At 44.0% G+C, this 22086-nt stretch overlaps 1 protein-coding gene across 7 annotated transcripts in view; it reads left to right on the top strand.

Moving 5' to 3' along the window:
* LOC147015630 (helicase POLQ-like) overlaps positions 1-22086 on the top strand; it is a 46603-nt gene that overhangs the window by 10472 nt on the left and 14045 nt on the right. For all 7 annotated transcript variants that reach the window (XR_015050388.1, XM_085850568.1, XM_085850567.1 and 4 more), the window contains 6 exons: positions 10105-10448; positions 10998-11928; positions 14001-14179; positions 14670-14870; positions 19209-19284; positions 19803-19900. Coding sequence is in view for 6 of the 7 variants with exons in the window: in XM_085850568.1 (XP_085706694.1) it covers positions 10251-10448; positions 10998-11928; positions 14001-14179; positions 14670-14870; positions 19209-19284; positions 19803-19900 (1683 nt within the window). In the remaining variant the exon portion in view is untranslated. The remainder of the gene's footprint in view (positions 1-10104; positions 10449-10997; positions 11929-14000; positions 14180-14669; positions 14871-19208; positions 19285-19802; positions 19901-22086) is intronic.

Below are 22086 nucleotides of genomic sequence, written 5' to 3'. Positions count from 1 at the left end.
CCATCTCAGCTGGCATTTCAACAATCTTCCCGTCAAGCTCATCTGCACACCAATCGACTCCCTCAGTTCATCCATCCTCCTCCTCCTATCCAACCTCTTCACTCTCGCAATCCTCCTAACCCAGTGGTTCTTGCAAACCTGCAGCCTCTGTTAGTCTGGTGTTTTCTTTCTGTCAGTGCCACCGTCTCCAGACCATAAAGGTAGGCTGGCATGATACACGACATCAGAACCTTCCCTATCAATTTTCTTGATATCTTTGTCTGCCATTACTCCCTCCACCCCCCTCCACGCATTCACACCCACCTGAGTCCTCCTCTGCACCTCTGCCTCGGGACTTACCATCGCCATTCACTGTTCCTCCAAATATTCAAACCTATTTCCCTGTCTGATCTCCTACCACTCTAACCTGATATTAATTTATTTTCTCTGCTGCTCGACCCACATCACCTCAGTCTTTTCCATACGCATCGTCAGTTCATGCTTCCCAAAATGCCTCCTTCCACTCCCCCAGTACTTCCTGCGTCTTCCGCCCGCTCTCCACCACAAAAGCCAGATTGTGCGCATGCCACATCCTCTCCATGTTACCCCTCACGTTCACCTTCCTGCTTACCAGCTCAATCATCATGATAAACACTAGTGTGCTGAGAGCGACTCCCTGCCTCAAACCGATGTTCATGCTCAGCTCCTCAGACATCCCAGGACCAACTAAGACTCTTCCCTTCATTCCCTTGTACATCCCTTCTACTCACCTCACTTCTGCTTCGAGCACTCCCATCCATCTCAGTGTTGCCATCATCATCATCTCCCGGGACAGTCATCAACGTCTCCAGGTCCACAAATCCCAATGCCATTTCACCTTGCACCTCCACCCTCTTCTGCACCAGCTGTCTCAGCACGAACATCCCATCTGTCATCCCATTACCCTTTCTAAACCCCTGCTGCTCTTCTCTGATCGCCATCTCCACACTCTTCCTTATCCTCCCATCCAGAATCCTCTCCAGCACCTTCATGACATGACAAAGGAGCGCAATGCCCCTGTTCTTGATCCCCGGATATTCAACATCTCCCTTCCACTTCCATATCAGCACCATTAACCCTGTCCTACAATCCTCCGGAATTGAACCCTCGCTCATACATATATTCAACAGCCTCTCCGTCCAACTATCTCCAACTTCTCCTGCTGCAATTATGTTATCATCTTTGTATACACCTCATCAATGGCTGGTGCTCTTCCTTTATTCATCCTCTTCAATGCCGGCCGCACTTCCTCTTCCGTGATCTCCACGTACTCTACTTGCTGCTGCACATAACATGATAGCTGCTGCTCATAACATGATAGCTGCTGCTCACCGTTGCTTCCTTCTCGGTTCAACAGCTCTTTGAGATATTCTTCCCACTTCTTCATTACTGCCCCCCCATCTCTGTCACTAGCCTTCCGCCACCATTCTAAATCACCGCCCCTCCTCTCATGTCACCGTCACCAGCCAATTTGGAGATTATCCTCCTCCCACAATCCTCTTCCAACTTGTTGTACACCTCCTCTTCCATATCATTCCTCGCCTTATCGACAGCTCTCCTTGCTGCTTTCTTCTTCTGCCCATACAGGTGCTGCAACCACACATCCGGCTGCCTCCCCCTCTCCTTGATCTTCTCTATCTTCCAAAACTCCTCCTTTTCACCAACTGCCTTCGCTACCTCCTCCATCCACCATACCTGGTTTATATCCCTCGACGATGCACCCTTTCTTGATGGCCTTCCACACAAGACTTCTGCAATTCTCCGAAACTCCTCTCCATACTTCTTCCACTCCTCCTCCAAACCTTTCACTTCTTTGCTAAGTTGCTCATACCTGCCCCTCATCATCTCCTTGTATTCTCTGACGACGTTTCCCCTGCACTTCCCCCACCTAATAATCCTCCGACCCACCTGCTCTTAACCTCCCTCCTTTTCTTCATCTGTACCATAAGCTTGTGCTGGATGGTAACATGCTCTCCTGCCACTGCCTTGCAATCCTTAACCATCCACAACTGTCGCTATCTTGCCACCACAAAATCCAATTCTGTTTTATGTTGTCCACTCCTTTTTTTTCTTTTTTTTTTTGTATACCTTGGTCGAGGCTCGTATGAGAGCTAAAAGATTACCTCCTGTAGGTAATCTTGTGGTTTTCTCACTTTTGAAAGCATGAACCAGCTGTGACAATCCCATTCCTCGCCACCAGCTCCACCAGCTATCAACCCTCTCTATTCCTCGTTCCCCAAAAATTTTTACTAACACATTCCTCTTCACCCGGCTCCGCTACTCCCACATGTGTGTTAAAGTCCCCCACAATGCACAGCATCACCTCCAGCTCAACCATTCCCATCATCCTCTCCAGTGTGTCCCTGAATTCCTTCTTCTCTGCCCCAGTCCTTCCCGTTTGTGGCCCATATACCGACATAAAACACACCATTTGCCTCTGTACCACTGCCCATGCCATAACTATCTTTACACTCTGCCCACCTGCTTGCTGATCTCTTCAGATACTATTCGTCCCATGCCATTATTCATTCCATCCCCACCCATGTGCAATGTCTTGTACCCCCTTACCAAGATCCTCACCCTGTCTCCTTTCCATCTGGTCTCCTGCACACACAACACTTCCAACCTTCTTCTCTGCATCATCTCCACCACCTCGACCCCTCCTCTCCCCCCCAATTGATCCCACATTCAAACTACCTAGCCAAACCCCACTTCTGAACCCCTGCCCACCTGGCAAAGCCCATGCTATCTTAATCAGTTTGGGACGCTCAGGTCATCAATCGGCACGCTGCCTCTCTTTGGTGGCTATGTCCTTCCTCAGATATAGACAGGGGTTTCCTTAGAAGCCGGTTACCGGCGACCCGCAGCCGTCTACTCAGAGAAAAAATGTCAAAGGTTGCCGCCTACTTCAGCGCCGATTTATCAATTTTTTTTTTTTTTTGTCACACGAAATCTCTACACCCCCTGTTTTGAAATCCGAGACGAAAACACATGAGTATTTCGCTAAAAGCGGGCTTACTTTTACTGTTAGTACTCTCGCCAGGTCGAGCACAACACTGAACTAAAAATAACACAATTAGCGAAAACCGCCTCCTGCAATGGAGAGTTCTCTGCTTTAGCCTCGTTTTGGAGTTGGCCTGATACCCTGATTCCATACAGCAATGACCTCAAGAAAATAAACTTTGTAGGCCTCGCAGTTTCGGTGCCGAAACGATGGCATCGAAACGAAAATCCCTGTTTGACTTTGGATTTTCGAAGAAGTCCAAAGACATGGGAGGTAAGCTTCTGGCCATCAGTAATGGATCTAAACTTGCACTCTCGCGAGTGCGACGTTGTTGTTGTTTCACGAAACACGTGTTTCACCGAGTCCATGTTGAGCTTCTGTCAAGTGATGCGGCTCCAAAATACACGGTCACCCGTTGTGCCTTTTTAATTTATAAAGTAATTAGCCTATAAGCTTAAAGCAGATTTTGTACATGTTATTATTCGTGGTTATTTGCACTGAAAATCGCCATTTATTCACTGAAGTGAAGGCCAAGTATGAGCAGCTGTGAACTGGCCAACTGAATACTGGTACCGCAGGTACATGCATGTACCATAGACTTGCGAGATTTTCTTGACGGTATAACAACACGATATTGGCGGATAACACTGAACAACAAATTTCAAAAAAATTTTTTTACTGGAGATGTGTAAAGTGATTAAGACTAATTTGGGTATGCTGATTTCAAAAATCATAACCGTTTTGCTGTATCACGTCAGGATTTTCAGGAACAGAAATATTCCCATTGCCTAGAAGTCAGGATTTCAATGAAATTTACATATGTCTTTAACATGTCTATTTCGTACAATTGTTGTTAACTTGTGTTATATTTCTTTCTTTCAGATAAAGATGAGTAGGCGTTCCTGTACCAATCATCCTGACAACTTCTGTTATGTCTGTGGTCGGTATACCAAAAAAGATCAACAGCGAAGTATATCTACAGCAGTGAAAATGAAGGCCGCCTACTTTCACTACTTCGGGTGTAAGGTGGGGGACCAAGAACAGAGCTGGGCACCACACATCCGCTGCACAAGCTGTCACACAACCTTGACTCAGTGGTTTGTGGGCAAGCACGCGAGCATGCCATTTGCGGTGCCCATGATATGGCGTGAGCCGCAGAATCATCATGATAATTGTTATTTCTGCTGCACAAGCATCGCCGGCTTCAACAAGAAGAATAAAGGTCACATCAAGTACGCTGACTGCGTCTCTGCTCGTAAACCTGTGCCTCATGATGACGAGAACCCCGTTCCAACACCTCCAGCTGATCAGAACATAGCTGTAAGCAATGGTGAAGAGGATGGTGATGATGAACCTTTTGAACCCGACACTCAAGAATCACACCTTCTGAACCAGGGAGACTTAAATGATCTTGTAAGAGATCTCTCGCTGTCAAAGGCGAAGGCAGAGCTGCTTGGATCAAGGCTGCAGCAGTGGAATCTACTTGAACCTAACACCAAGATATCCTTGTTCAGAGCACGTCACAGAGACATGGCTGAGTTCTTTGAGATGGAAGACACGATCCTGCAGACTGGCGCCTCTTCATCGACTCGGGGAAGAACAGCTTGAAGGCTGTTTTGCTCCACAATGGCAACGAGAAACCATCAGTCCCACTGGCTCACGCGTTCGGCATGACAGAGACCTATGAGACTATGCGGCAGCTGCTTGATTCCATCAAGTACAATGACTTCAACTGGCACATCTGCAGAGACTTGAAAGTGGTGGCGCTGGTGTTAGGGCTGCAGTCAGGCTACACGAAATACATGTGCTTCCTTTGTCTCTGGGATAGCAGAGACGACAAGAATCACTGGACGAAGAAAGATTGGGAAGAGCGAAAAGAGCATGTACCTGGTCGACACAACGTGAAGCATGTCGCCCTTGTCGACCCAGCCAAGGTTTTCCTTCCACCACTCCACATAAAGCTCGGCTTGATGAAAAGTTTTGTACGGGCAATGGATCTGAATGGGCGTGGGTTTTTACCTCAAGGAAAAGTTTGGCAACACCTTGTCGGAGGCCAAGATCAAGGCTGGTGTCTTTGTTGGACCGCAAATCCGACAGATTATGAAGGACGAAACTTTTCCGACAACTCTAAACCCCAAAGAGCTGGCAGCGTGGAGGAGCTTCAAAGCTGTGACGGACAACTTCTTGGGGAACGAGCGCGCGGACAACTATGAAGAAATAGTGCAGCAGCTGCTGGAGTCCTTCAGGAAACTTGGCTCCAGGATGTCCCTGAAAATCCATTTCCTACACCAGCACCTGAACTTCTTCCCTGACAACTTGGGAGCAGTCTCGGACGAGCACGGCGAGCGATTCCACCAAGAGATTTCACTCATGGAGACGCGTTACCAAGGGCGGCACAACCCGAACATGATGGGCTATTTCTGCTGGTTCCTGCATCGTGAAACTGACACAGAGCAGCACAAACGCAAAGCCAAATGCCTAAAGCATTTTTAATTACATTCTAGTGGAGTTTTTCTGTAATTTCTATAATTTTGAAGCATTCATGATGAAATAAATGAATAAATGAATTTTTGTAAATTTCATTGAAATCCTGACTTCTAGGCAATGGGAATATTTCTGTTACTGAAAATCCTGACGTGATACAGCAAAACGGTTATGATTTTTGAAATCAGCATACCCAAATTAGTCTAAATCACTTTACACATCTCCAGTAAAAAATTTTTGTTGTTCAGTGTAATGTAAGGTGGAAGTTTAACAAAATTGGTATTGTGACTGTGACGCAGTATTCACACGAAGACTGTTTGATTGGTTGACTGTGATTGAAGCGAGCTGACGTCGAATAAAGAAATTATCAGAAAACGAGTGAAGTTAAATACATGTTTATCAATCATTTTCAAACAATAAACTAGTCTTAAGTTATTAGTTTGAGCTGTTTATTAAAGCAAAACAAAACACAACTAGAGATGGAGCACTCGGTAGAATGCAAAACCTCCGCTGCCAATACTGCTGGGTCACTCAAGTGAACCTTATATCTTATTCATTAAATATGATGTCAACCGTGCTGACAGTTATAGTTCTTTTCTCCATTTTTTTTTTGGGGGGGGGGGGGTTGGAAATCACTGAAAACATGTAGAAATGCAAAAAAAAAAATTTTTTTTTCTCACAATTTTATTGGGGGGTGGAAATCACTTAAAACATGTAGAAATGCAAAAAAAAATTTTCTATTTTTTTGTGGGGGGTAAAAATGGTTTTTTGGGGGGGGTTGGAAATCACTTAAAACATGCAGAAATGTAAAAAAAAGAAATCGAAATTTTGTTTAAAAAAAAGTTGCAAAATTTTTTTTTCCTCTAAATTCTTTGGGGGGGGTTGGAAATCACTTAAAACATGTAGAAATGCAAAAAAAAAAATTTTTTTCTTTAACAATTTTTTTTTTGGTGGGGGGGGGGGGACAAAGTCCAAAATCTAATAGCATGATCGTTGGACCATACCTAACCCCCCCCTCCCACCAAGTTTCGTCGAAATCCGTCGAGGAGTTTTTCCGTAATACTGTTCACAAACAAAAAAAACAAACAAATAAAACCAATGTCACCCGAAGGGTGACCTGTATCTTGCCAAAAGGTGACCACGTGTGACTTCTTTAAGGTCACACTGAGGTGAACAGAGCTGCTATCCACCAGGAGCGACTCCTTGAGGAATATCTGCCTACGAGAGATTCCGATGAGAATAGTTCTACAGAGTAACCATGAAAAATATGTGTTTCCCTCATAACGTCACCAAATGACGTCATAATGTCTCAAGCTTGACATATCTAGAAAGCACTCATCGAGGTGTTCAATTTGAGGTACTACACGATATGGTTCCTAAAACTTGAAAATTTGACCTTGGGGTCAAATATGTTTGACCTCAGGTGCTAACCATGAAGGTCAAGGCCAATCGCCACCAAAAACTAATCAGCTGAGCGCCAGACCATATACTACATTCCCATAAAGTTTGGAGACTATTCGATTAAATTACTCAAAAAATAAGGGTTTCGTCGACTCCCTGAATTGCGACAAAGTGACCTTGACCTTTGACCTTGACCTTCAAATTTTTGTGTGCTGAAAGGGACCTCTATAGGCCTTCTGATATGCGAAGTTACAAAAATTTCCAATGATAACTGTGCCATGCAGAATTTTTTATACGTGATTACAGACAAACAAAAATAAATTAATTAATTTAAAAAAAAAAAAGCTGACTAACATATCTTGCAAAAACTTCGTTTTGGCAAGATAACAAACAAACAGAAAAGGGTGAAAACAGTAACCTCCGATCTTCGATAGCGGAGGTTGATAATAATAAACAATATTTAACAAAGTAAAATGAAATCGAAGAGGGAAAATATGCATAAAATGAATGAAAGAAAATTTACAAATATAATATTTAGCTTCCCTATGCTAAATTTTGAAATCATATATTTATGGAGTTGTGAAGTTTAGGTGTTGTCATTGTTTGAGGTGGCCCTTTTGAAAAGCAGTTTCTCACAGTGATGAATGCATTTGGAATATTTTCAGTTACTCCACTACTTAACATCCAAGCAGTTTTCATTACATTTAGTGAGTGGGGTGTGGGCCACATTAAAAATGATAGCATGGGAAACTTATCAATTCACAAGTATACAGCACATGTACATTTAAATATTTGCTCTTTGCAGAATTCCCTGAACCTCTCCCTGTCCCTCCACCTGAACTTCTCCCTGTCCCTCCACCTGAAACTCTCCCAGTCTCTGAACCTGAATCTCTCCCAGTCTCTGAACCTGAATCTCTCCCAGTCTCTGAACCTGAATCTCTCCCTGTCCCTGCACCTGAACCTCTCCCTGTTTCTGGACCAGTCTGCTCTCCCTCTCCTGAACCAGTCAACCATCCCACTGTAAATCAACTGGCGAACTCTTTCTCACTTTCTGAATCTGCCAGGATTTTGTCACCCTCTCTGCAAGAAAATCAACTTGCAGTTCCTGATCCAGTGACACCATCTACTGCAGCCAACTCATTAACATTCTCTGAACTAATTAACTCTGGCATACAGTCTGAATCATCTCGTTCTTTAATGGTAGAAGAAACTTTAACATGTAGCTCCCCCATTAATCGATCTCATGATGTCTCTATGTGTAGTGAAAAGATCTTGATACATTTTCACCTAATGAAGGTCCTGGCCAGGATGTAATCAATAAATTTTTGGGAGACTTATTCTCAGAAGCAGAACGTATCCACACAGTTTACAAATGCCAACAGTTACAATGTTGGAAATTAAGTCATACTGAAATAGAAAGACAGAAAGCGAAATCGAAATTTAGCCATGAATGGCTGACAGATTCAGTTACACACTGTGGCAAAACAGGATTGTATTGGTTGGTTTACAGTGAAACCCAACATGGCATTTTTTGTATTCTGGGCAAGAAACATAATACAGTAAATAAGCAGATTGCGAATCAGATTATGTAAATAATCAGTAATCAGTAAATAAGCAGATAAATTACTTCAGATTGCTCACTGTACTCCACCATGTGCAGTATTATCTCCCTATTAAGAACTGAGGTATGGCTCAAATGGTGATAAAATGCCTCTCTTTTAAAGTGCTTAGATACTCCATCTTCCAGACACCTTGGTGTGCCCTAAACCATGGCCTTAAATCAATGAACCCTGTCTAAAAGTTGCTTGAACTAACTATACAGTATAGCTGAATATCAGTCAACCAGTCAGTCAGTCAGTATGTTAATGCAACTACATCCAGTATAGGCCTAACCACCTGTTTTTGTGGAGTTTTCCACCCCAACAGCATGATAATATGAGAACTATTTCATGTCAGAAATCATGCTAGAATGCATCTCCAGACATCCAGGATCCTCCGGCTTCCAGGGCCCGCCAAGGGCCCTGGATCCTGGCCATACAGCTGCGCTCGCTTCGCTCGCGGTGATGGCAACCTGCTACTTTTTAATGGGAGCCTCCTACTCTAAAAAATAAGGAAACCCCTGTATAGAGATGGAAATTCGACATAATATTCTAGATGAGGTCTCACAACATTCCAATACGGCATTAACACAACCTTTTTTGATTAATAACATATCACCCTATGAATACAACTCAACACCCTTAGCTTTACCTATAGCTTTCAGACACTGTGCTACCAGTTTACTCCCACCATCCTTCTCAGAAGAGTTATTTTTAGTTATTTTTATTGTTCCTTGGGATCCATAAAGATGATTCATTTTTGCTACGTGTCTCCGCCATTGCCGTTTCTTTACTTTTTCAATGATACGCAGGGCTACTAGATCGATTCCGAGCCAAGCTCGACTCAGCTACAAGGATTGGCTGAATGAGACAGGGCTTTATACACTAGAAAGGAGGCGGTAACGAGGAGATATGGTGGAGATGTTTAAGATAATGAAAGGTATTGATAAAATAAGTGCAGATGAATTATTCAACAGAGTAGACAGTGATTGGACCAAGGGCCACAGCCTGAGAGTAAAGAAGAGGAGAGTTAAGATGGTAGCAAGGCAGAGGACTTTCACTCAGAGAGTAGTTAATGCATGGAATGGTCTCCCTGGAAAGGTAGTGGCAGCAGAGAAAGTAGATAAGTTTAAATTGAATGAGATAGGTACCTGGAACTTATGGCGATAGAGGGGTATGGTGATGTTGGACTTTTTGGTAGCTTGAGTATTGATGGGTGATTGTGTGCATGTGTACGGAGTGCTGTCGGTGGGGCTCTCATCAAGGGGGGGTGGAGGGGGGGTGGTTGATGATGTGTTTTTTCAACGAAGTACATGCCCCCTCCCCTGAGGAAAAAAATTATATGAATATATATATATATATATACATGCTAAAAAAAATACAAAAATGTCAAAAACTTCAAAAAAACCTACAATACAAAAACACTTTATTTAAAAAAAAAAATTAAAAACATTTTTCGTTTTCTTCTTTTGCTCTTGTGTTGATAAATTGGGGTGGTGTTGATGTGGTGCAGGCATGATGGGCTGAATGGCCTCACCTGTGTAATTTTCTTGTAATTTCCCTCTTTTTCAATTATTTACTTCTTTCCTTTCTTTGTAGGGCTGATGTGGAGATGTAATATGGCGATATTAAGGACCGAGTGAGAATTTTCTGTTACCAGAGTGTCGGGGTCACAAACTCCAGTCATACGGCGTCGAGTTCGGTTGGACAGGAAATTATGCCATGAGAGCGTAGATGTCACCACCATGAAGGACAAGTTGCTCGTGCGGGACGCTGTCCCTGTGAGTCATGGATTAGCAATCCAGGAGTCAGACTCCCACCTTGTCCACCTGGATGCGAAGCGTCATTATCCATCAGAAGTTGCATCGTTTGGAATCTCCTGTGGCACGGACAATGATTTCAAGTCACTGCTGAATAATGTGGAAGCTCTGCCTTTGAAGGAGGTAAGCTTTGCTCGAGTTCCCTTCACTCTCCCCCACCCCTGCCCCCCCCCCCATTGTTCATTTATCTCTTTTGCTGAACATCTGAGAAGTTGTATTTGTTCCTGCATTAAAGTAACAAATTTAATTTGATGTTCCTTGTGTCTTCTTTCATACCCACATCAGTGTGATGGGCCAAATGGCCTCCTGCATCCAAGTTCCTTGGAAATCCTTCATTGTGTTCAAGGAAAAGTAGTGCTAGCTGTCCGCTGTGCTGTAATATGGAAATTCCCATGCTTTCGGCGATTATAGTGAAAACGAATAATTGTGCTAAAATACTCCGACGTTGTTGAATCATCGAGCTGGCCTGTTTGCCATTCCCTGTTGAGCTAATGGTTGCTGTTGCTGGGATTTCCAGTTCAAATCCTATATACTATGCAGTGTCAATTTGTCCATTGTCTACTAATGTAACTTATCTTGTAGGTAATTTATGTACAAGTTCCCCCATGAGTTTAAGATCACTGTTTATCAGGAAATGAGTAGAAACATTCTTACACCTGCTACTGTACCCAGGATGGAGAAAACAGTGACAATGACATGTTTGTCGAGTACGAGTACGAGTACGACAGCATTCTTCACGATTCCAACTTCTGCAGCATGGAGGAGGAATTCGGGATTCAACGTGATGATGAAACTCGTGTCGAAGACTTTTCGATATCTCCGCAGATATTAGGATCAGCTGAGAATGCGGAGAAATCGATGGACAACAATGTTGGGAAACGCAAAATTGTATCTCTGGAATGCAACACCGAAAGGAAACATTGCCTATTGATAACCAAGCCAGAGAATGAGGGCAATCGTTCTGCTCAACAGTGTGTACAAAGTGGTGCACAAAGGGATTCAATTACAGAGGAGTGCATCAGGGATGTTCATAACGCTGTAAGCCATGATACTGTAGATACAGTGAAGTCTTTGCACCGTGGTGAAGAATCCGAAATGACGTCTAGTGACGGCTTGACTGGGGTTAACAATGGGGTGAGAAAAAAAGAAAATGATCTTCCCAAAATACTTCTGAAAAAAGATAAATTAATTGATAACAAATGCATAAATCTGAACAACCAAAGCAGGGTTGGTGCTTGCGGTTTGCTGGAAGGAAGAAGCAGAAACCTCAAAACAGCAGAAGTACCAAGTGTGCAGACCACAGTCAAGCGCAAAACTGCCGACACCGTGCCCGTGGCTGCGAACAACGACACCGTGTCCGTGGCTGCGAACAAAAGGAGTATCGGCGATAAAATCAAAGGCGTTCTGAGCAGCAATGCGCTCGGGGCCATCCCATCGATCTCGCACACCAAGAAACTCCGTGAGATGGCTGTGACCCGTGAGATCCAGGCTGCGGTGGCAGCCGAGAAAAGTAACAGTCAGCTTAACGAGGGCCCGTTCTACGGACTCCCCAGCAAGGTGCAGGAGCTAATTGAGCAGCAACGAGGCATTAAACATCTTTATGGTGAGAGTCCTTCAACGACGGTTGTTTGTTTACCTTTGTTGCAGAAATGCAGTTTTTTTGTTTTTTTTTTCCCATTTGGGTTTGGGGGATTTTATGTGTAACTTGCCTTTCTTTCTTTAGGTAGCATTTGTTTCTTCTTCTTTCTCTGGTTTTTTTTTTTTTGCCATCCCAAAGTGTCCCGATGGCATGGAGAGTTAAGATTCATGTTTTACCTGCTTTTCTGTTGGAAGGTTTAACCATTTGCTTGGTTTGTTTATTTCCTCCCCCTCAAAGGTGGACAGAGGTTATGTTTTCAACCCTGTGTGTCTGTCTGTCTCTTATTTGTCTGTCTGTGAGCATGATATCTCCAAATGTTGGGGACAGATTCAGACGAAACTTGGTGGATAATTTGAGTGTGTGACGAGGAAGAATTGATTCAATTGTGGTGAAGATCCGGGGTCTGGGTGGTTCAAATCCTAGAATTTTAAAGCGATTCTTCACCATTGAGATGGGGCCAAAAATGATACATAGCGTGATATTTCATAAAGTTACGTATGGGTTGTGACAATTAGGTGGATGAGTTGGTTCGGGGACGAGAACAAGCCGATTACATTTTGGTTGAGGTCCGGATTCATATCCTGTTCATATTCTGTAGCCAAACGTAAACTGTTGAGCCTGGCGGAGGTACGTGCTCTGCTGAGTGCCATTCTCTTGCCAAAGGAGAGGGTATTGCATTTGGGTTTGTCTGTTTGTTTGTCCACACAGAACATGAGTATGTATATGAATTGCATTCGACCCTTGATAACCTTAAGATCTCTAAAATCCCTAAGAACCTTTGGACCCCGTTACACCCTTGCGAACCCTTGGACCTCAAAGACCCTTTAGATCCTCTTTGGCCCTTCAGAACCCTGAGGACCCTTCGACTCCTTTCTACCCTGTCGACCCATTTAACCTTTATACCCTTTTTAGACACTTTAAGACCTTTTTAGACTCCTTCAGACAATTCCAAGTCTTTTGACCTTAAATTACACTCTTTAGACCCCTTCGATCTTTAAAGACCCAATGGACCATTTCAGACCTTTTGACCTTTCAACCTTTAGACCGTCAGACCATTTGACCTTTACAACTTTTCAGACCTTTAACCTTTATACATTTACATCTAGTCCATTTAGACCTTTCATTTGGTACATCCTTCCATTTATTTGCCACATAAAATACACCACACAAAACAAGTCCTGGCGAGGGTCTGCAAAGTCATTCTTGCGAGCATCGCTCGAGATGGTAATATGAACTATAGTAATAATTAGGTTATAGTGTGAAATAATAATAATAATAATAATGATTAATAATTGCTTTCCCTTGTAATCTGAAAAGAACCGTTTACGGAGCACTTGTAAACTACCGGGTCAATTTTAAGCTGCTTCCCATATCGCAACCATATTCGAAGATAGCAATGGGTGTAACCAAGTGTCAAGGATACTCCAAGAAAAACGGACCACTTGTTTCCTGCAGTCCAGGAAAGAATCTGTCCTTTGTTGAGGGTGCCGATGATAACTCACCGACTCCGAAGGACAGCACACACATTGATGCCTCTCCCTGAATGTGAAATGCCAGGACAACAGTTTACAGCTGAGTCGGGGTTTGAACTCGTACTCGACAGTTTAGGGCAGAGTGTGCATATCTCTAAGCTATCCTGCTGGCCCGGACGATAATGTCAACAGCAACTCTAGCTCGCCCTACCTCGTACGAGGGTGGTTGAAATTTGACTTGGACTTTTCCTTGCAGCACATCGCGTGCCATTACTGTGCAGGTAGTTATCTGTAAAATATGTCAATGGGTTTGATGTATTTATTTGGAAGGAATTTCAAACCTATTTACTATTCCATGCTCTTTGCCTCACTTGCCACTGTCTTAATTTTCAGCACAAGTGAAAGTTCAGGTAAAATTTGACCCACCTCCAGTAATTTTTGAGGATGTGGTCCAACACTGTCCAACAGTGGCATTTGCACTACGATACTCTGTAACACGTGTCACAATCACCTGTTAAGACGGTGCCCTGTTTTGAAGGACCTTAAAGATGTCCACTCGTACAGATTGGCAGCACACGTGTCTGTCACTTGAACCGCTTCGGCAGCACAAGAACCTCATCTACTCCCTACCGACGAGCGGTGGCAAAACCCTGGTGGCTGAGGTCGTGATGCTCCAAGAAATTTTATGCAGGCGACGAGATGCTTTACTCATCCTGCCGTATGTGGCTTTGGTTCAAGAGAAGGTAAGTGCAGCAAGGTCGTGTGATATTGAAGCCACATGTGAATGATTTTAGCAATGGGTAAATCAGCCCTGCACCTGCTAATTGAATGTCGTTCAGGTAAACACACAGCATGGCAGGATTTTGTTTCTGCTTCTGCTTCCAATGTGGAAGGAATCTCCTGTGATAAGTTTTTCCTTCTGATGTAGTTCCTGGGAAGAGGAAATGTGATGGAGTTAAGGCAACCCTTCAGAAGGCGTGTTAACCTGTCTGTTCCATCTGTGATCATGGGAATGTAAACGATCCTAAAAATCCTTTCCTCTTATGCCATGGGCACTTTAGATAATTGATAAATATTAGCAAAACAGTGATGTATAATTGTGTATAAAATTAACTGGCAATATCAAATGAATGGGATTGGTTTTATAATGTAGGCACAATGCACCAAATGGCCTTTTCTGTCTCCTCCGCATCTTCATACCCCCCCCCCCCAACTCATCCTTTCTTGGGGTAGATACGAGGGCTTTCAGTCTTTGGCTTGGAGCTGGATTTCTTTGTGGAGGAGTATGCAGGAGGAAGGGGCCACATTCCGCCCCGTAAGCGCCGCCAAAAGCGATCTCTGTACGTCGGGACCATTGAGAAGGCGCACAGCCTCGTGATCTCCATGCTGGAGGCCGGTCGACTCGGGGAGATTGGCCTAGTCGTGGTTGATGAGGTGTGCATTTCCTGTCCTCTGTTTTCTCCTTTTTCTGTCTCATCAGGTTCTTTCCCTTTGGCAAGTTTCACAATACAAGTTTGGACGTGACAGTAATGTTCAACATGATGGTTAAACATTCGTCACCACTTTCAAAATGGCCAAAAACAATTCATCATTTGTGTGTTTGTGTGATAAGAGGATTAAGGGACTGAATGATTTGGGATGGGTGCGGATTGGAGAAATAAAAAATTGGGTGGAGTGGAAAAGATCTTTAATGGAATAGAGATGAGATGCAAATGACTAGTGATCACATTTGAATGAGTAAGGAATAGGATCTCATGCAAACCTGTCACCGCCCATCGCATTTTGTTGACTTTAATTACCCTTTCTTGGAATATTGCACATAATCCGCACAACTGAATGTCAAATAACTGAAAAATATCTTTCAGGTCATTCCGTGCCAACTCACCTAAGGGTCCCCAGGTCGCCTCCTCAGATTTTGCTGGAAAAATTCTTAAATGTAGATCTATATGGCTCTACCCACCATGCAAAAGATTAGCTTTCAATTCCTCATAGTTTAAAAAATATCTATCTCTAGAGACCTTTGAAATTTGGCCCTAAAAATGCCAAATGTGAAAAACGAATTTTTTTCAATTTCAGGGGCTTATAATTTTATAATGGATTCCTCTAGAAATTTAATACAGTCATACGCCGCTTAACGACGTTCCGGGCAACGACGGATCGCATATACGACGGATCTGCCAGCTCTGAAAAAAAAAAATGAAAAAAAAATGTAGCTGAAAAATTCCTATCGCCGAGTAATGGAGCCGACGTAGCGCTGCCAGTCGTATAAAAATAGCACGTAGAATTATGTACATTGTACAGTACATAATACCTCATAATGATAATAAACGACAGTGTGGCCCTGTTATAATGCGATCGTTGAGGTCCATAAAATGTCATCTCGAAAAAAAACAGGATCGTGCTAAATCGGGATTCAAGGAAATCGGCTTTCAAACTGAACCAATGTTTGCACGTTTACCTTCTAGCAAGTAAATTACCTTTGAGTTGAAGAATTCCACAAATAAATCGTTGTTGTTAGTCGAAATTTAAACACCAATTTGTTTTAAGTGAAGCTTTTTATGTTGTTAAAACAATCGCACTGTTCCGAAAATATATATCACAATTGACAGGTGCTCGTTTCTTCATTTGTAAATTAAAACATCGAGGCAATGATTACATATTTATAAAATCCGAACGCTATTTATTCACACAGCATGGCTATAATCGATGTGAGAGGACATTGTAAGCTGCTGCTAACAACACCGATGGCCATCATGAACAGCACAAAGGTAAAACTAACGTGTCTTCCATCTCTCTTGGATGTGTGTTACAATTGCCGACAGTATTCAGTAGAGTAACATGCTGCACAGGTTTGTATCTGAGGAGCAATAGGCTACACCATATAGCCTAGGTGTCTAGTTTTGTGAAAGTACGATGTTCGAAAATGATGTTCGAAAACGAAAAAAATAAAATTATGTTCACACAACGACGACGTCGCTTAACGACGCGTTTCTCAGAACGTAACTCCGTCGTTAAGTGGCGCATGACTGTATTGCAAATATTTACTAATTGGCATCCAAATTTTTCAATTATGGCATCAGATAGCTTCTGGGATGCATATTTCTCACTCTATAGGAAGCAAAAAATGGCTTTTTGGCCAAAATGAGCTAAAATAAGGTGAAACTTTAGGAGCCCTCCTGAAAATATGGAACAACTTAGAATTTTTTCCTTTAGATCTTTAGAAAAATCTTTAGAAATCTTTAGAAAATTTAGAAAAAAGCAATCTTTAGAAAAAAAATTAAGATCCTAAACCCCTAGCCACATGCTCAAACCAGGGGATAAAATTGGTCAATTTTAGAGCCCTCGGAGGCAAGGGCTTATGGTAAAACTTTTATAATTCATCACCTAACTGTATTATCCAAACAAAAATGTATCTATGGATAGATAATGACCCTATAATCACTGTGTTATGAGGAAAAAATTCTAGTTCCATATTTTCAGGAGGGCTCCTATAGTTTCACCTTATTTTAGCTAGTTTTTGCCCAAAAGCAATTTTTAGCTTTCTATAGAGTGAGAAATATGCATCCCAGAGGCTATCTGATGCCATAATTGAAAAATTTGGATGCCAATTAGTAAATATTTGCAATATTAACTTTCTCGAGGAGTCCATTATAAAATTATAAGCCCCTGAAATTGAAAAAAAAATGCGTTTTTCACATTTGGCATTTTTAGGGCCAAATTTCAAAGGTCTCTAGAGATAGATATTTTTTAAACTGAGGAATTGAAAGCTAATCTTTTGCATGGTGGGTAGAGCCATATAGATCTACATTTAAGAATGTTTCCAGCAAAATCTGAGGAGGTGACCTGGGGAGGTTTTTGACATTTAGGTGAGTTGGCACGGAATGACCCTTTTGAGTCACGGGTTTCAAAGACCCGAGTCTTAAGCGTTGAGGACTTGACCCTATTGTCGTCAGCCTCACAAACTTCTCGTTGAGTCGTGAGATACACAACTCCAATCCGAGTGTCCGATTTGTATACGGCAGGCCTGTTTGAATGTTGTGAGTCGGTTTCAGACTTGAGAAGAGAGTTTGTTCAGCAATATGTGTTTGTAGCTCGGTACAGAAGCTCGCTATGTTTTTAGCTCGCTACCCTATGGGAAGATACAGAAAACAGATGGAATATTGTGCTTTTGCCCTGTTTATTTGCCATACCAAAGGGTTGCGTTTGGTTACTTGACTACTTTGTTGCCCTCGTTATGCTTCAGGAAGGAAGCACCACCTAAATACATTTTTGAGCTGATAAAAAGAGGATTCAAAAAGAAATCCCCAATTTTAAGGGTCACCACCCATTTTAAGACACCAGTGGGTACCATCAGGGCCATCCATCTGGGCATCGGCCCACCGAACACGGATGGCCGCTTAGCATCCGGGATGTCAAAGAAACGTAAAATTGTTAAGGACAGTGAAGCAATCAATGTAGTAATCAACAGGATGAGTCACGAGGTGAGGAAAGCTTGTGATAGACGCTGCACTCCAATCACCGCTGTAAGAGGTGAGGAAACACGAGGTGAGGAAACACGAGGTGAGGAAAGCATGTTTACTGCACCACCTCTGGACCGTTGTTTGCTGACGCAGGTAGACACAATAACAATGCTGGGAAAAACGGGAACACCTAATTGGTCAGTACCGTTACCAATCGGCAAGTGACTATTGCTGACATAGCTACAGCCACACAAGCTCTATTTATTAGAGTAGATTCACCATGACAGCATATTGAGACCAAGTTTTGTCAGTGATGACTGATGAACCATCAACACCAAGCAACTCAGAAGACAGTTCTTCACAGGCCAGGCAATTGATGCCGTAAAGTCACATTTGACTGAACTCTGTGAAGGTTTGTCCCAACTTCTAATGTGTTGTGTCCTCTTTGTTTTGATGTTTACGTGAGACTCCAAGTGGAGTTTGAATGCCACATTTTGAGAGACATTTGCAGACACCATTGCACTTTGATGTGATTTACAAGGACAGAAGTGGACGATGAACAATCAGAATTTTTTGTACAGGGAATTTAAACCTAGGTTCTGAACACCATGCGTCATCGGTTGAGATGAGAATGCTCAACAGGTCGATCGGAATTCGTATTAAGCCCTTTATACGTGAGGAGTGTTGAAATATATTTTGCGTTGCTTTGGTGAAGCCTCCACTGTCAGCGTCTATCATCGATTGGTCTTGCCAATAAGTAGCACCCATATTAAAATTGACGAACAAGAGCTAATTATTTTGGAGGCCAATTAAGTTCATTACATGAATGCCACCTTGAGGTTGTTATGGCTGGTCGTGGTGGTGGTTTGGGAACTCGGTTTTTGTGTCGTTAAATGAGTTACAAAAGGACATGTTTGTGGATATTGGAATGCTACCCTACTTACAGATCCCATGCTGTTCTCACCCCCTCGCCTGCATGTCCTTGGCTGTTTCAACCCATTTGTGCTGTCGGGATTTGCCTTACGATGCTCAAAGACAAAAAAATTCCTGCAGTGCGTGTAGTTTTTTTTATTTTTTATTTTTATTTTTTGTGGTCATGGTTATCTTGCATTTCCAACCACAACAAAGGGATCGAGGTTGTTTTGATGAATTGTTGCCAACCTGTGACCCTGACTGTGTGTTGCGGGATGAGCTGGCCACATGCTGAGCCACACTGTACTGTGTAAGCATGAGGTAAGTGTTTTGCTACCGGCGGCCAACGGGACCCTTTGCTGAAACAATGCTCCCACCGCGTGCTTTTCTTCCTGCTCAGTTGCACATGCTTGGAGAAGGTGGCAGCAGAGGGGCCCGCCTGGAGATGGCACTGGCCAAGATTTTATTTGCTGCAAGTAGGTCTTCTCGACTTTGTAGATAAATAAACGGCACGGCGGGGAATGCCTACATAGTTTGACGCACACTTCTGGCTTGTTTTCCTTGCCATTCCGACTCGGATACATCTTTCACCTTCATTACATACTATGTGGTAGAACACGGATGTTGTTTTTAATTGGTTTGATCCTACTGAAACTGATTATTTTGTCAAATTCATTTGTTTAACGACTCTGAGATAAGAATCCGTTGAATCCATTTGTGGTGCCTTTCCTCTGATGGGCATTAAACTGGGCATCCTGTCTGCCGACCTTATTTGGTGGATGTTAAAGATCCCACGGTGTCCTTGACGAAGAGTGGGCTAGTTATCGCCGGCATCCTGAACAAGTTGCAAATTCCTGTTCTCACCAACAAGGGGCACTTAATCGGTGTCACAACTGCACCTCCAGCAAATGATGCTTCCCACAGTCACGTGCTGCATATGAAAGAAGTCGCCAGAACGGCTGCCATTGTTGCTCGTGTGAAATTTATGTTGCAGAGTCAATCCAAATTGTCGGCATGAGTGCCACCCTGAGCAACGTACGAGATCTGCAGGCGTTTTTGAAGGCCGAAGTGTACACCAATAATTTTAGGCCGGTGAGTTTCTCGTCGGTCCACGATGACCGTCTCTAATGGCACCCTTACCTTTACTCCTCGGTACAACTCTGCTGCATGATTGGTGTGATGCTTTCCATTTCATGTTCCGTGAAAGTTGAACCATTGATTTGCTTCTGTTGCTTCTGGTTTCTTCTGTTGCTCAGGAGTGATTTACTATGCTTCAGTCAACGAGGACCGTTGAGCATGATTTAATTTTCAAACCTCAATTGTTTTTTTTAAACTTGCAGTAAAAGAGCTCCGTGAGAGCTGATGTGCAGAATAAGGAAGTGAATCAAGACAACACAACGGCAGTTGAAATGGAATGCATGCTAATTATTATTAATTTGGCACTTGGAAGATATTGAGGTGACAGATGGTAAAAAGGCAATGTACCAATAGTGGAGCAGGTGGTCCTCATGAGAATGAACAACTGGGGGGAGGAGGGGTGGGGGAGAAGAGAGGAGGGGTGGGGGAAAAGAGAGGAGGGATATGGGTGAGAGAGAGAAAGAGAGATAGGAGGTGAGAGAGAGAGAGAGAGAGAGAGAGAGAGAGAGAGAGAGAGAGAGAGAGAGAGAGAGAGAGAGAGAGAGAGAGAGAGAGAGAGAGAGATAGGGGTGGGAGAGAGAGAGGGGGGGATAGGGGTGAGAGAGAGAGAGAGAGAGAGGGGGATAGGGGTGAGAGAGAGAGAGAGGGATAGGGGTGAGAGAGAGAGAGGGATAGGGGTGAGAGAGAGAGAGAGGGATAGGGGTGAGAGAGGGATAGGGGTGAGAGAGAGAGAGAGAGAGGGATAGGGGTGAGAGAGAGAGAGATGGATAGGGGTGAGAGAGAGAGAAAGAGAGAGAGAGAGAGGGGGGTGGGATAGGGGTGAGAGAGGAGAGGGGGGATAGGGGTGGGAGAGAGAGAGGGGGGGATAGGGGTGAGAGAGAGAGAGAGAGAGAGGGGGATAGGGGTGAGAGAGAGAGAGAGAGAGAGAGGGATAGGGGTGAGAGAGAGAGAGAGGGATAGGGGTGAGAGAGAGAGAGAGAGGGATAGGGGTGAGAGAGAGAGAGAGAGAGGGATAGGGGTGAGAGAGAGAGAGAGAGAGAGGGATAGGGGTGAGAGAGAGAGAGAGGGATAGGGGTGAGAGAGAGAGAGGGATAGGGGTAAGAGAGAGAGAGGGATAGGGGTGAGAGAGAGGGATAGGGGTGAGAGAGAGGGATAGGGGTGAGAGAGAGAGAGAGGGATAGGGGTGAGAGAGAGAGAGGGATAGGGGTGAGAGAGAGAGAGAGGGGGGGATAGGGGTGAGAGAGAGAGAGAGAGGGATAGGGGTGAGAGAGAGAGGGATAGGGGTGAGAGAGAGAGAGGGATAGGGGTGAGAGAGAGAGGGATAGGGGTGAGAGAGAGAGAGAGAGAGAGAGAGAGAGAGGCGGAGAGAGAGAGGCGGAGAGAGAGAGAGAGAGAGAGAGAGAGAGAGAGAGAGAGAGAGAGAGAGAGAGGGGGATAGGGGTGAGAGAGAGAGAGAGAGAGAGAGGGGATAGGGGTGAGAGAGAGAGAGAGAGGGGGATAGGGGTGAGAGAGAGAGAGAGAGGGGGATAGGGGTGAGAGAGAGAGAGAGAGGGGGATAGGGGTGAGAGAGAGAGAGGGATAGGGGTGAGAGAGAGAGAGAGAGAGGGATAGGGGTGAGAGAGAGAGAGAGAGAGGGATAGGGGTGAGAGAGAGAGAGAGAGGGATAGGGGTGAGAGAGAGAGAGAGAGAGAGAGAGAGAGAGAGAGAGAGAGAGAGAGAGGGGGGGATAGGGGTGAGAGAGAGAGAGAGAGAGGGGGGATAGGGGTGAGAGAGAGAGAGAGGGGGATAGGGGTGAGAGAGAGAGAGAGAGAGAGGGATAGGGGTGAGAGAGAGAGAGAGAGGGATAGGGGTGAGAGAGAGAGAGAGGGATAGGGGTGAGAGAGAGGGATAGGGGTGAGAGAGAGAGAGAGAGAGGGATAGGGGTGAGAGAGAGAGAGGGATAGGGGTGAGAGAGAGAGAGGGATAGGGGTGAGAGAGAGAGAGAGAGAGAGAGAGAGAGAGAGAGAGAGAGAGAGAGAGAGAGAGAGAGAGAGAGAGAGAGAGAGAGAGAGAGAGAGAGAGAGAGAGAGAGAGAGAGAGAGAGAGAGAGAGAGAGAGAGAGAGAGAGAGAGAGAGAGAGAGAGAGAGATAGGGGTGAGAGA

The sequence above is a fragment of the Eptatretus burgeri genome, chromosome 12 (assembly GCF_056783735.1).
Source record: "Eptatretus burgeri isolate ZD-2024b chromosome 12, Ebu_testis_v1, whole genome shotgun sequence".
In the NCBI taxonomy this organism is placed as follows: Eukaryota; Metazoa; Chordata; class Myxini; order Myxiniformes; family Myxinidae; genus Eptatretus; species Eptatretus burgeri.
The sequence above is the reverse complement of the archived record's forward strand: the minus strand, read 5'-3'. Positions and strand labels throughout refer to the sequence as shown.